The sequence below is a fragment of the Glycine soja genome, chromosome 1, assembly GCF_004193775.1.
Source record: "Glycine soja cultivar W05 chromosome 1, ASM419377v2, whole genome shotgun sequence".
In the NCBI taxonomy this organism is placed as follows: Eukaryota; Viridiplantae; Streptophyta; class Magnoliopsida; order Fabales; family Fabaceae; genus Glycine; species Glycine soja.
The window spans coordinates 48,421,719-48,435,654 of NC_041002.1; the positions used below are offsets into that span (position 1 = coordinate 48,421,719).

At 31.7% G+C, this 13,936-nt stretch overlaps 1 protein-coding gene across 1 annotated transcript; it reads right to left on the bottom strand.

The window, feature by feature from the left end:
* Positions 1 to 4,372: 4,372 nt before the first annotated feature.
* LOC114417865 (protein LITTLE ZIPPER 2-like) lies at positions 4,373 to 5,736 on the bottom strand. Its single transcript, XM_028382897.1, has 2 exons — positions 5,404 to 5,736; positions 4,373 to 4,829 (listed from the first exon to the last, which is right to left on the bottom strand). Exons 1-2 carry the CDS (start codon positions 5,514 to 5,516, stop codon positions 4,604 to 4,606), a joined length of 339 nt encoding a protein of 112 aa, XP_028238698.1. The 5' UTR covers positions 5,517 to 5,736; the 3' UTR covers positions 4,373 to 4,603.
* Between the last annotated feature and the right edge of the window lie 8,200 nt (positions 5,737 to 13,936).

The following is a 13,936-nucleotide window of genomic DNA, read 5'->3' on the forward strand; positions in this document are numbered from 1 at the left end:
GCTAGAGGCGGTAAAGGACAACGATATTTCAAATAAACCTGTTGTGCGTGAACAAACATTATTAACTCAAATGAACCAGGGAAGTGATTGCATAATTCTTATACTAACTACCTTCAATGTACCTGAACAAAATGATTTCCAAACACGTGACCGACACATATCATGTGGTGCACAAAAGAATCGGGTGGTGGTTGACTTCTAAGAGGAAAAAATGTCATGCTTTGTTTTCGGGACAATGACACAAGGATTACATTATACCGTGATGCAATGACATATCTCATCTCCGTTATATCCATCCACTTGTCCACACTAACCTGAATCAAGCAAACATACACATCTAAGTTATTTAAAGTTTGTTCTTAAAAAAAATAACCTAAAAACATACCTTGGAAAACCCATCAACATGTAGGGACAACCTTAATTGTTCAAATCTCTTTGTGCCACCGAAGAGGTTGGTGTAGTCATGCGACCATCTGCCAAGTTCTTTAATCAATTCGTTGCGCACCAACGACCAAGAATCTTCCCCCATACCTAATAAATCGGCAATGGACCGATATCCACAGTTACCATCCGCTATCACATCCACAACGTTGTGAATGAAATCCTGTATAAATGGTGCAAATTGATCCAACATCGGGATAATTCTTGTTGGCTTCAGCGGTTCAGAAGATGATGCACTACGTTTCACTAAAGAGTTGTTGCTTTGAACAGAGTGAAAAGCATCAACATACTCCTAGTAAGACGGATCACGCTTTGTGGATCTTTGACTTCTTTTCAACGGTTTCTTCGATGCACCTTCAGTGTTTACCTTTGACGGAGGAGGGCACATAGAGTTATGATCAGGGTATGCAATATCTCGAAGTTCACTCTTGAGAGTTAGTTTGCCACACACATCAAGTTCCTCAAATCTTTTAGATATGGTTTCAATCTCTTCCTTGATGCTGACTTCGGCCTCACATAACCCTTTGTCTGAAAAGCAAAGTCTCCTCCAGAACATATGGACTGAATCCACTGGGATGCTGCCAGTAGTATACCTAGAAAGCTCACATGCACAAGGAAGACTGAGCGTGCTTCTCATCACACAACCACAAGAAGAGGGATCATTGCCGAGATAATGTAGACGCTCAACCTCGCCAGCAATCTCATTTAAAGCGTTCCTTGAAACCATTCCAACAAGCCTCTTGTATAAGGTTTTCTTAAATACATGTCCAACCACATGCGTACTGGTTTCAAAGGATGCTTTAATTTCAACGTGTTGCAGCGTGATCATGTTGTTCATGGCATCCCAAACACTACACAAGTCTCCAAGGCTATTTTGTAATACTCTTTTTAGAGCCCAATGAGCTAATTCAACCCTACACTTAAAATACACAACAAACATGAAAAATATACAACAATTAAATACCATTTATTAATAATCCTTACTAGAAAAAAATAAGATTTTAATACATGTTTGTTGTTGTGTTGCCTAGGTGCATGACCTTATTCGTCCAGGTTGTAATAAATTTTTCCTTGTGGGGGATAATCCATGTGTCGTTAACATAGTAAATGAACATTGGCCAAGGTGAACAAGCAATTTGAAACTTCTGAAGGGACTCAACGAATTGTTGTTCGGACGGAAAATCAACCAAAGTACCCTAATTATCCATCACATAGTCCAAAGCATTTTTTTGACCGATTAAAGATTTGCACTTCGACTTGACATTCTTATCGATGTGAAACCTGCACAACAAGTTTGTACACTCTGGGAACACAGTTTTCACTGCATTCATCAGTGCTAGGTCTCTGTCAGTGACAATAACAACAGGGAGACGATCGTTTCTTAAAAATAGACATCGAAACCGTTCCAAAGCCAATACAATATTACTAACACGCTCACCCTCCAGATATGCAAACCCAGCAGAGAATGTCATCGTCGTTGGTGTCACCCCAACAAAGTCAAGTAGTGAGAGTCTGTACCTGTTTGTTTTGTAGGTACTATCTATAAAAAAACATCAGATGACATGCATTGCATAACTTTACTGCATCTGGGTGACACCAAAACAGATCACGCACCACAACTTCATCCTTCAATCTATGCCAATGAATGTATTGATCACGTTCGAGAAGCTTCATCAGATGTTGCATTTCAGTATCAGCTCCTCTTATTGAAGAACGATATGCACTTCTTGCATTGTAAATTTACTTAATTGTGGTGCAACTGTTGGCATTGTGCTCCTTCAACGTTAGCAAGATGTTTTTGGTTTCACCATCGACTTTGTCGTATCAGCAATAATTTTCTTTTCATCCTTAGTCAATCGCCCAGCGTATGGATGTCCAACTAAGGACTTGGTCAATTCATGATTGTGAATTGCACAGATCAACTTCACCATCCAACCTTCCCCTCCATGCACTGGTTTCCCACGAAGCCTGAAGGAACAACCACATTTCCTACTCCCAGTGTCTCTTCTAACGAATTCTTTATTCCTACACTTGTACAGATCACTCCTTTCACACCCAATTAACACAAATGAACTTCTTCCTCTGCTACCAGTATCTGTGTCAGACCTCATAATCACTGCAACAAATCCGTTTTCATGGGCAATTGTTCGAGCCCACTGTAAAACATCATCTCAAGTACCAAAGACCTACAACGCAACTCCGACATATTAATTTTTATATGAAACATACGTTCAATCTCTAATGAACATGATTACCTGACAGGTATTAAAAGTATTCGAACAATCAACATGTGGTTCATTTACACCACATTCTTCTTCATTATCATAATCCATATGAACTTCTTGTGACATCGTATAGTCATACGTCTATTGATCTTCGTCCATCTTAACGACATATTATTAAATTATGCATCATACACAAGTAATACAACAGTTAAAACTAAATTATTTACTTAAACTAAAGTTAACACTATAACTAACAACTAATAAAACATTTTACTACTACAACAAAATACAATTATTTTATCTAAATCATTTAATAATATACCTAAATTATTATACCTAATTAAACCAATTATTCACAATTTAAAAAATATCAAATACAAATATTATATATTATAATATTCATATATATTTATTTTTTCACAAATTTAAAAACACAATTCCAAAAAAATTAAAAAAATACAGTTTCCGGAAGAACTTCTTCTGGAAGAAGCAGTGTGTACTACCGGAAGAAGTTATTTCGGAAGCTGACACACCTTATTATAGAAGAACTTCTTCCGGAATAAGTAGCATCAACTTCCGGAAGAACTTCTTCCGAAAGAAGGAACTTCTTCCGGAAGAATTTTTTACTGGATAACCTTCCTCAACATTTTACTGCTTCTGTAACATATGAACACAAAAAAAAAAACAAAAAAAAAACCATAAAATGCGTATCTCCGAGGGAATAAGAAGAGCAACTACGATAGTAATAATTTATGTATACTAATATTATTTATTTTATAACGTAATTGATTCATTAGCTTAGTTGGTTAGAGCATTATCATAATAACCCCAAAATCTTGGATTCGAGTCTTGGCCCATTCAAAAATTTGTTGGGTGCACCAACAATGTTACGAGGTGCACCTAGCATGTCCCCTTTCAGGGATGGAGGCAGACTAAGAAGTCAGGAGGGCCAACTACAAAAACCAAATCCAACAAATACATAAACATTAAATTCTATATAAAATAATTATAATTATGTATTTTTTTAAAATTGTTCAAAAATATATAATAAAAAACATATTTACATAATAGAAAAAACTAAACATCTTTTTTTTGGACTCAAGATAACAAATGTTAATCGTTATTTTCACATGTCAAAAGAACCTTTATAGTTTTATACGGTATATATGTTGACTATAGTTTTTTATGAAAACATATCTATTAATTATGTTCTAAATGTTACTAAAATCATAATGGGTTATGAATCAAAAAAACTAAATCATAGTTATGTTATTCATTATATTATATTTTAATGCAATAACCAACCAATAACTAACGAACAAGGAAAACTATTAAAATGAAAATAAATAATGTTCAAATATTTTGTCTAAAAGAGGAAAACTAAATGTAATTATCTATGTAATCTTTTTATACTAAGAGAATTATAATTAGTCTAAAAAGAGAAAAGATCTCATTATCTTTACAATGAATACTATCAAATAGAAATAGAATATTTCGTCAAAAACATTAAAAAAATACTACTACTACTACACAAATAACACTTTAATGTCATTATTTGTATAATTAAGCTCTTTTACGTATAAATAATTACTCTAATATTTAAATATTATACATGGTAACATTTTTTTTCATAATTAACATAAGAATAATTTTTAAATTAAAAAAGTCAGGGGGGCCGGGCTGGGGAGCTTCCATGTACCTCCGTCTCTGGTAACATTGCTCAATACTACATTCCTTGTAATGGTTTACAGTTAAACTCTTGCAAGGAATTAATTAATTTAACTTCATACACTAAGAAACAAATGATATAAAAGAAAGACATATATATTAATTTAAGATTCATCCTCATAAAGAAGGATCAATGAGAGACCCTTCAAATTTGCCTACTTTTGGGCCTTACCATATAAACTGTATTATAGCTAGCTAATAGTAGCCATTTAATTGGTTTTGCTGTTGTTTTGTTCGGAAAGCTTCTTTTGAAGCTGAAATAAGAGGACATCATTCTCTTTGTGAAGAAGCATTGCTTGCTTCCTCAACTTCTGATTCTCCTCTATGATGCTTTGGTTCTCCATGTACAACTTCAAGTTTCTCATCTTTATTTCTGTAAGCTTCAAGATGATCATCCTCTTCCTCCGTCTTGCTTCTTGCAATTGTGCTCTCCTTCTGTACCAATATCATCAATCAAGGATCAATCACACACACAAAAGTAAGAATTTAATTTTGCTGATACAACTTTTTGCATTATATAATATCATTTATCATGTATGAGTTTGATGGTCATGCATGACTAGTGTAAAACGATTTTTATCCTGTTATTCAATCATAAATCACTGTTGATATGATTTTTAGAATAATTATTATAAAAATTAATAAATTTATTATTAAATATCATGATTTTTTCTTATCATGTATTATACCAAATTATTAAAAAAAATTAACTATCACAATACTTAGAAGAATGTGTAATCCTTTAAAATGATATGTCAATATTGATATTCTTGTATTTATTACTTTTTTCTCTTTTTCATAGATATTAATATACATATAGATAGATAGGTGCATCTTATTAAAATTTGTGAATATTTATAATGAAAGAGAAAAATGCAAAACTGCCACGTGAAATTTTAAAGTGAGAGAGGGATTCATTAATTCCCCGCAAAAGAAAACATGCACATCCAAATCTGGAAGAGACAAGAAAGAAAAACAAAAAAAGGTATGATTGAAACAAAACAAATACCTTTTATGGATGTTCAACCGAAGGTGCTGGTGCTGTCTCTTGGATGGCCATGGAGGGTGAAGGGCAAAACCAAGAAAAAGATAAGGTGACTGTTCTGAAGAGAAAGAACACATACCTTATTTTCTCTCTTGAGGTCTCTCAAAGAAGGGCTGTGAGAGATATTAGATTAAGGCTTGTTATAATAGTTGAAATTAAATAAGAACCAAGTTGTGAAAGTGAGGCGCAACCATTGGGCTTGAAAGGGTTTATATAGGCACATAAGTTAGAAAAACTAATTGGTATAAGAAACTAGAAGGGAAAGAAAAGTAATATAGCTGTGATTTTAATTTGTGTTTGTATGTCGTCATGAGAGAGAGAGAGAGAGAGAGACTTTTGATAGCAATGATGACATTGGAGTCATGATTACAAAGGGCAGCGATAGATGAGAGGAAGGAAGAAAAGAAAAGGGGGGCTGAGAATGGGATGGTGAAGAAGAAAAACGCTTCTTCTCTTTGTTTAATTTCTTGGCCTCTTTGATTGCCTAATTAGTCTATCAGGCTCAAACTTGGGTAGTGGGTAACGTAGAGATGAGGAATGGACACAAAACTATAGTACTACACTACTCCACCCAACCTTTTTTAATATATATTTTAAAGAGATCATTTAATTTGAATATACTTTTTATATTGTTGTTTAACTAGAGATAATCATATAATTGATAATTATTGATTTTTAATAATTTTTAAAAAGTTATATATAAAATAAGCCTTTTATTGATAAGTCAATGTTAGTTGTAAGTTTGTTAGTAAGAAATTCAAACTCACCATCTCTCTCCTTTTTTTTTATCATCAAATCAATTTTATAACATCTAACATTTAATTGCTTAACAAAAGGATTTTACATTGGAATCATAATTACAAGTTGACCATGCTTAATTTCTTAATGTTGCAGAAAATTGCATACCATTAAAATTACATTGATGTGATCATAGTTGCATTTGTACACTTAAAAATCCTTGACAGTGTAACTAAAATTACAGTTGTGGATTATTTTTAAAACATTGGTTAGCAATATGTAAATTTTTTTACAACAATGTATCAAAATTCAACTCTAACAAAGATATATTTGTCAAAATATAGTCAAAGATTACTTCCATCTAAAGTATATATAAAATAATTATTTTAAAATTATATTTAATATAATTTTGAATTGATTGATATAGTGAAAAAAATTTAACCTTTCAAAAAATTAAACTATTTATCTAACTGTGGATTTTGTTGATACCACGCTAAACTAATAAAGTTCACCTCCTATACTACTTTTTTCGAATTTTAGAACTTTCCCCTTCGGTTTAAAAACATAGACCGGTTAGGTCCTGACTGTTACCGTGGGATCTTCAAACTTGAAAGAGTAAATAGTCATAAAGTCACGTGGGGTGTTATCAAATTGCTGTGATAATTATGGTAGAAGACAATTTTGGCATGATATTCAACGTGCCAACCTGCATTTAGTTCTGTTCATTTAGAATGGGCAATTGCATGCTACACACCACTGTCTGCATGCCTACTGTTTTCAGGCAGTCCCAAACAGTACTACAAGTGCCACACACACAATTACGTAAACATAGGGAATTAAAGATGCTTTTCTTTCATAGTTCATGTAAATATATCTTCAAACATTGTGGGTAGAAAAAGCTAATTCATTTTTTTTATGAGCCATTTTTGCCTTTTTGAAATGAAATATGTTTTATATATGAGCAAATTATACTATCATTATTAGACTTAATCTCACCCCTTTTTTTTATCATATATAAGACTCTTTTGTTTTTTTGTCATCCATTATAATATGATCCTTTGACGTATTAATATTGTCAACGTTCACTAGAATTAGGCATATGATTTGTAGAGGGCACGGATCTTTAGGCATATGATTTGCAGAGAGCACGGATCTAGGTGATCGCATGCAACACGCAATGAGAGCATTGGTCGTTGGCAAGATCGCCACGACACTAGAACAGGTTGTAGACGGCGTCGGAGGAGACGGGAACGATGAAGTTGTTGTGGTTGGCGAAGGCGACGAAGTTGCTGAGGGAGGCAAGTATTAGAGATATAGACGGCTAGCCTTAGTTAGTTACAAGTTAGTTATTAGTTGAGTTAATTACATGTTAGTTTAGTTAGTTATAAATTAATTTAGTTAGTTATAAGTTAGTTACTCTTGTAACCAATTATGTTATATAAGACACAATGTAAAGTGAGAGTTTTGCTCATTTGGGCATTACCCCAATATTAATCAGTTTTTCCTTTCTCCATCTTTCTCTCTTTCACTTTTCCACTTTCTCTATTTCTCTCTCTTTCATTTACATTCATTCATTTATGGCAAATATGAGATTTATCAATGAGGAGCGAGTTGACAGTATTTTCATATGTAAAACTCGACGTGAACTTAGTTTAGGCACAAACTTGTACGAGAATAATAAAAATTCTTAAGATATTTCACAAGAAATTAACATCGTTAATAATGGTAACCGTTTAAGAAAGATAAAAAAAATACGATTTTAGAAAATGAGTGTAAGTATAATAAAAACTAACATCAAGGAGAACGATTATAATTTGCTCTTTATGTTGGATAAACTTTTTGTTGATATTAATTAGTAGATTCTGGTCTTCTACTACATTTATTCTCTCAGGGCCCTTTCAGATTCCTCGGAAATTTAAGTTACCAATCTGTACTCCGGTCTGTATTGTGCCTAATCGGCTCAATACCTCATGCTCAGTCAAAAACGAACCGACCAATACCTTCCTATCAAGAAACTAATGTCATACTTCAAGAGATTAAGATCTTATCTAATTATGTCATCCAATTATATTTTATAAATATCTTTTATCATATTCTATTATATCTAAAACCATACATATTCTATCTTATGATTAACGTAACAAAATATGATAATGAGCCTATATAAAACACACAAGACTTAATTATGAGAAACATAGAAATTAAAATATTTTGAAGTACAAAGTAAACTAATTAATATTTTTCTATTATCTTGATTCGGTGTACGTGTGGCTGCTAGATTGTATACCCCAGCATCTCAATGATGCAAATTTGTGTATAGTACAAGTCTTTGTTCTGCATTGTCTTAAGTAGATAAGTATATATCAAAATAGATGAATTATGTTCACACAATCATATTAGTGAGCAACTGAGCATTAGTTCATATATATTACACTGAATATATGTCTCATTTTTTTAAAAGAGATGTGTCTTTTTTTTATATAATAGAAGAGACGTGTCTTGTTAAGCATCTTATCTTTTGGATAAGTGATCGTAGAAATAATATTGAAACTAGAAATAAAATAAAGATTAAAAAATATTGATTCCCCGCGGTTTAATTCTATCTGAATTTGGTTTTTATAATTAATTTTTTATAACAACTTTTATATTTTTCACTTGTTTAGATTTTGGCCCCTACTTTAAGATATTAATTATAATTTTTTTTATTCATTTTGGTTTTACTCTTCCTTATCTATTATTATGATATTGGTTCTATTTTTTATTTTTTTTTTGATAAACATTCATCCTTATAGTTTCAATTATTAAAACATAAGTTTCTGACGGCCGGACTAATATCTAAATGAGTGAATTATAATGACCAAATTTTGAATAACTATATGAACCATATATAGTCGTCCAAAGTGGGTGAAACAAAATATAGGGATGAATTGTTTATTGTAATTAATGAAAAAAATAGCATTATATGGTCAAAGCAATCATATCTCGTGAAAGAAATTTTATACGGAGAAACAATAAACTTTGACTAATGAACTTTATATAAGCAGTCTAAATTATATTTTACTTAATTAAATGTTACGTAATTATGTAAAATTATTTTGCATTTATGTTATACTTAATTTTAATCAGTTATATAAGATTGTTAAAATTGAGTTCACTTAAAACATTCCTCTCACTGGATATTTCCTTATCGTTAAGTTAAAAAATATAATTCAGTGCTCTAACTACGCAGGACAAATAATTTGTTTGAAAAGAAGTGCAACTTTTCTCCCTTTTCATATTATGCAAATGCCTTTATATGTTATGTAGGTTTCTCTAAGTGCCACTAATATATATGAAGATTCAAAATACTGTCATTAAAGATTAATCCTTGCTTAATTTGAAAACGTAACCCAAAGTGACTTATTTATATATACTTGACCGACTGGATTAGCACACATTAATCATTGCTTATTAGAGATGTAATCAGTATTAATTAAATTTCGGAGTTTCAAACTGCTACCAATTATATATTTCCATTTTGCACTAAATTATTATATCATATATATAATAACAACCAAATTTGTGTATGTTGTGTTAGAACCCCTGTTTAGTCCAACTTCGAAAGCAGAGTCACATGGACTTCCTCGTGAAAGTATAACATGAAGCCATTTTTTATCATAGACAATATGTATTTCTCATTGGAGGCAATATCATGTTGGTAAGATGAATATAGACAGTAAAGTTTTTTTCTTCTAAATATTTAAACATAAATACATATTTAGAATTTGAACCTAAAATTTTTTATTAAACCGAAATAATTTCATATTAGTTGATTCATATTGGTGGTATAAGATGAGGCGGATTGAAAATGATTGAGTGCAATATATATATTTATCCAAAAATAAAATAAAATTGACTGCAGTATAGGAAGAGAGGGTACCGGTAATGAAGATGAAAGGGGTAGTAGTCAATGTGGTTAGGTCCCTTTGGTTGTCCCTTTTCTTTAAGTAATTGAGTACCAAAGCCATACTAATTTATTTAGAAAATGAACCTCCATTTTGGCTTCATCTTCTTCTTTATCATTATGACCACTGGGTGTGCGGTTTTTGTTTATATCATGATGGTATATGTATAGTGGGAGCTAGTATATATATATATTGGTCCAACTTCGGCATAGCCACTTCACATGCTCCCTTCAACTTGTTTGCAGAAATAAAAAATAAAATAATACCTTGGTATAAGTTCACAATATCAATTTGAATCTTGAGGTAAAATATTTTTCTAATGTATTTTGCATTGGAAGTCCTATATATGTTTGAAAGTTCATAACAACCATGATGGTGAAAAATCATGAATTGATTTTTTGTCTAGATAAGCTAAGGATGCAAGCATATAGCTAATGTGGAAATTGTAGTTTGGAAAGCGAAGTGTCATATTAGGGCAAAACGCGTAGGGCGTTACTTTTGAGCTTAAATTAAGGGTGTCCTTTTCAGTTTATATAGAGCTACATAGCCAAAGGCGAAGCAGAGGAAAAGAACAGAAGTATTTTATTTAATTATGACTACATGTTCATTTTTTTTTATGTTATGCTATGGTATGTATGCATATATATATATATATATATATATATATATATATATATATATATATATATATATATATATATATATATATTTCATTTAACAGTGTATTTCTTTCTGGTTTAGATACTTTTTGTGTCTAAGTATATATTTTATTAATAAAGTTTTTGCTTATAAAGAAAACGTATACCTATATATTCCATATGCAAAAAATAAAAAGGTAGAATATTCGAATTGAAGATGGGTTCTTGAATCCCTCATGATGTCCTTTTGAACATGGAAGGTTAAGCCATTTGATGAGGAGAAGGACCACTATCCCTCACTCATTTCTTGTATTACTACCGCCAAAATATCTAGCACTAAGGGGAGATATGAAGATGTTGATAGTCAACCATGATATCAAAATCCCCCCATATTTTCAAGATGCATGGATTTATAATAGTCTATATTTATTTTTTGGGTGTAATTAATTGGACATCAACTATTCATCAATATCTCTTTTCTCAAATTAAACTTCAGAACAGATCTAGGTCCTTTGATATTTTGGTGTACAAAATTAGACCACAACTATTCATCCATATCTTTTTTCAAACTTATATTAGGAGCAGATTTAGTTCCTTGTATTTTCTTTGAATTATATGATTTTCTTAATTGACAATTATAAATTTATATTTGTTTTCTTTTAAAGTGAATTTTTCACCTTATATATTAAAATCAATTTTTAAAAATGATAAAGACATGAAGTAATTAATAGAAAAGATAACATATTTTTAAGTGAAAGTTTTTCATGCAGGTCTCATATCATTTTATGTTCTTTTAGTTTTGATTTTAGTTCATTTTAAAGTTGTATTACTTTCACCTCTGAATTTTCGGCGATTCCAAACACTACCTATATATTCCCTACAAACGAATTGCACTTGCATCTTAATGTATACAACATAGCTGCATATATATAAACGAAAATGCGAGTCTAAACGTTCAATATTAACATCCGACACACATATTCCATTCATCCATAGCCGTCCATCACATCTCAGCTGCATATCCAAATCAGTTTCAACAAATTAAAAGCACATGATATTCATTGGTTGATCAATAAATTAAGCCCCATAGTATGCTAACATGTTATAAGAGGCAGCAGCTATCCTTTAAGAATACATGCACTAATATTGACCATTAATTGCTGGAACGAATAAGGAAAAAGTCGATCCAAACCTTTTAGGTTAAATTAACGGGTTAAAACTTAGTAATTTAATGTATTTCAATTAATTTTTTTTAGATATTTCAATAATTGATTCAAATTCATACTTTTTTCAACTCAAACTTGAGCTCTCAATACCCCCTTCAACTTCTTTTAAAATAATTTTAAGTTGTTAAAACTTTAACTTTAAACAATAGATCTCTATTTTTTTTTCTTTTCTCTCATTTATTCTAACACATTCATCTAATACACAACCTTGACTTACTGAGTATTTTATATATATTTAATTAGCATTCAATTTTGTCATACAATACTAGGCAATTAAAGAACTAGATGGGTAAAACGGTAAATAAAAAAACTAAATGTTGATGAAATATAATATCTTCAATTAGAATTGAATTGATTATCATCTCTTTTTTGGTATGGACTTCCCAAGATAGGATTGGAGGCTACCTATCCAGACTCTAAAGCATCAAGTGTGTATTTTCTATCCTATCTCTAGATCAAACACTAGTTTTTATAGTAACCTTAATAAAATATGATCTAATCATATCTTATCTACATAAGATGTGATTAAATCAGTTCCTCAAACTATCGATAGGATCATCAAGACATTAAAACACATATCATGCTATTTGGATTGGATAGATCGTTATTCAACCCACGAAAAAAGTCATTGAGTTCGACCCAAAGATGATCAGACACTCCACAATCCCCAAGTCAAGCATTGTGGCATGAAGGACTTATAATATGATGAAGTTAATCGCTACACTATGCTTGACCCAACGACTCAAACCCTAAACTAGAGGCTCCACAAGTATAGTCCCATTGGCAAAGTCATTGGGGCTTGGCCTAATAATAATTGGAGGGTAGGACTGGCCTTGAGCGTTGTTTGGAGGTGCAACGACACTAGATCCACAACTATAAGGGACCCAATTTTTTTTAAAAAAAAATTATAGTTTTGTAATTAAAAAATTTATACTATTCTATATTGTTTTTATAAATAAATTGAAGATATTGTTTTATTGAGCAAATAACACTAGCCTCCTTGAGTTTAACACTTATTACACTCGACATTCCTCTTTATTTTTGCATTACTTGGGCCTCCCCTAGTGTAACAACGTTAACTAACAGATCACACTTTACATTGAATGACAAAATGACTCTCCTTCTTTTCTTCCTTCACTCTTTTGGTTCACCACCACCACCACTACCCACAAACCAACCCCTTTCAATCTTCCTTTCTTGACTGTGGGTTTTGGCAGCAGTGCAAGAAGAAAGCAATGAGTGAACTAACGTAAGATCAATGCTGAAATTGAAAATTTTTTATAACCAGTTCCAAGAAAAATGAAAAAAGGGCATTGTAAACACAAGTGAGCAGATGTTTCTGTTGTAGATTGGGAAAGGCTATAGACAAAAACAATAGTGCAACCTCTCTTAATAAGTTGTCATTTGTTGGAACTTTGTTATGTAGGAGGCACTAGAGAAGGAAGGTCTTTGAGGGAGGAATGTCCTTACTCCAAATTTTAGAAAACCAGTGGGATTGTTACTTAATAAGGGAGATAGATAAGTGTAAGCTTCCTTCAGAGTGAGCGTTTCATTGCTAGAGTTGCTCCACACCAACCTATCATGAGATGGCTCAACAGGGATAATAATGTCTTGAATCTCATTCACAAGTTGAGAGAAATGAGAGGCTATAAGTTTTGGGATTTGCCAAAAAAAATTATGAATACAATCAAAGACTTTGGCTTGAAGGAAGGTCTATATGGCAAGTGCAGGTCCAATATATCAGCAATGGAGTGTCTCTCCAAAAGTTTATGTGTTGTCATTTCCAATCACTACAAAAAAAAGGGTTTTTTACGACGGTTAAAAAGGGTCTTTAACGACGATTATTAACTGTCGTTTTGTAGATAACGTTGTTAAAACGATATTATTTTTTACGACGGTTATTATAATAACCATCTTTAAAAGTTGGTAGATTCAAAGACGGTTGTTAACA

What these genes read in the sequence shown, in the direction of transcription:
- LOC114417865 (XM_028382897.1), bottom strand. Translation starts at nt 5,516, where the DNA reads ATGTGTTCTTTCTCTTCAGAACAGTCACCTTATCTTTTTCTTGGTTTT. An exon ending in CGGTTGAACATCCATAAAAG is followed by an intron (nt 4,830 to 5,403) that starts GTATTTGTTTTG and finishes ATATTGGTACAG; the next exon opens with AAGGAGAGCACAATTGCAAG.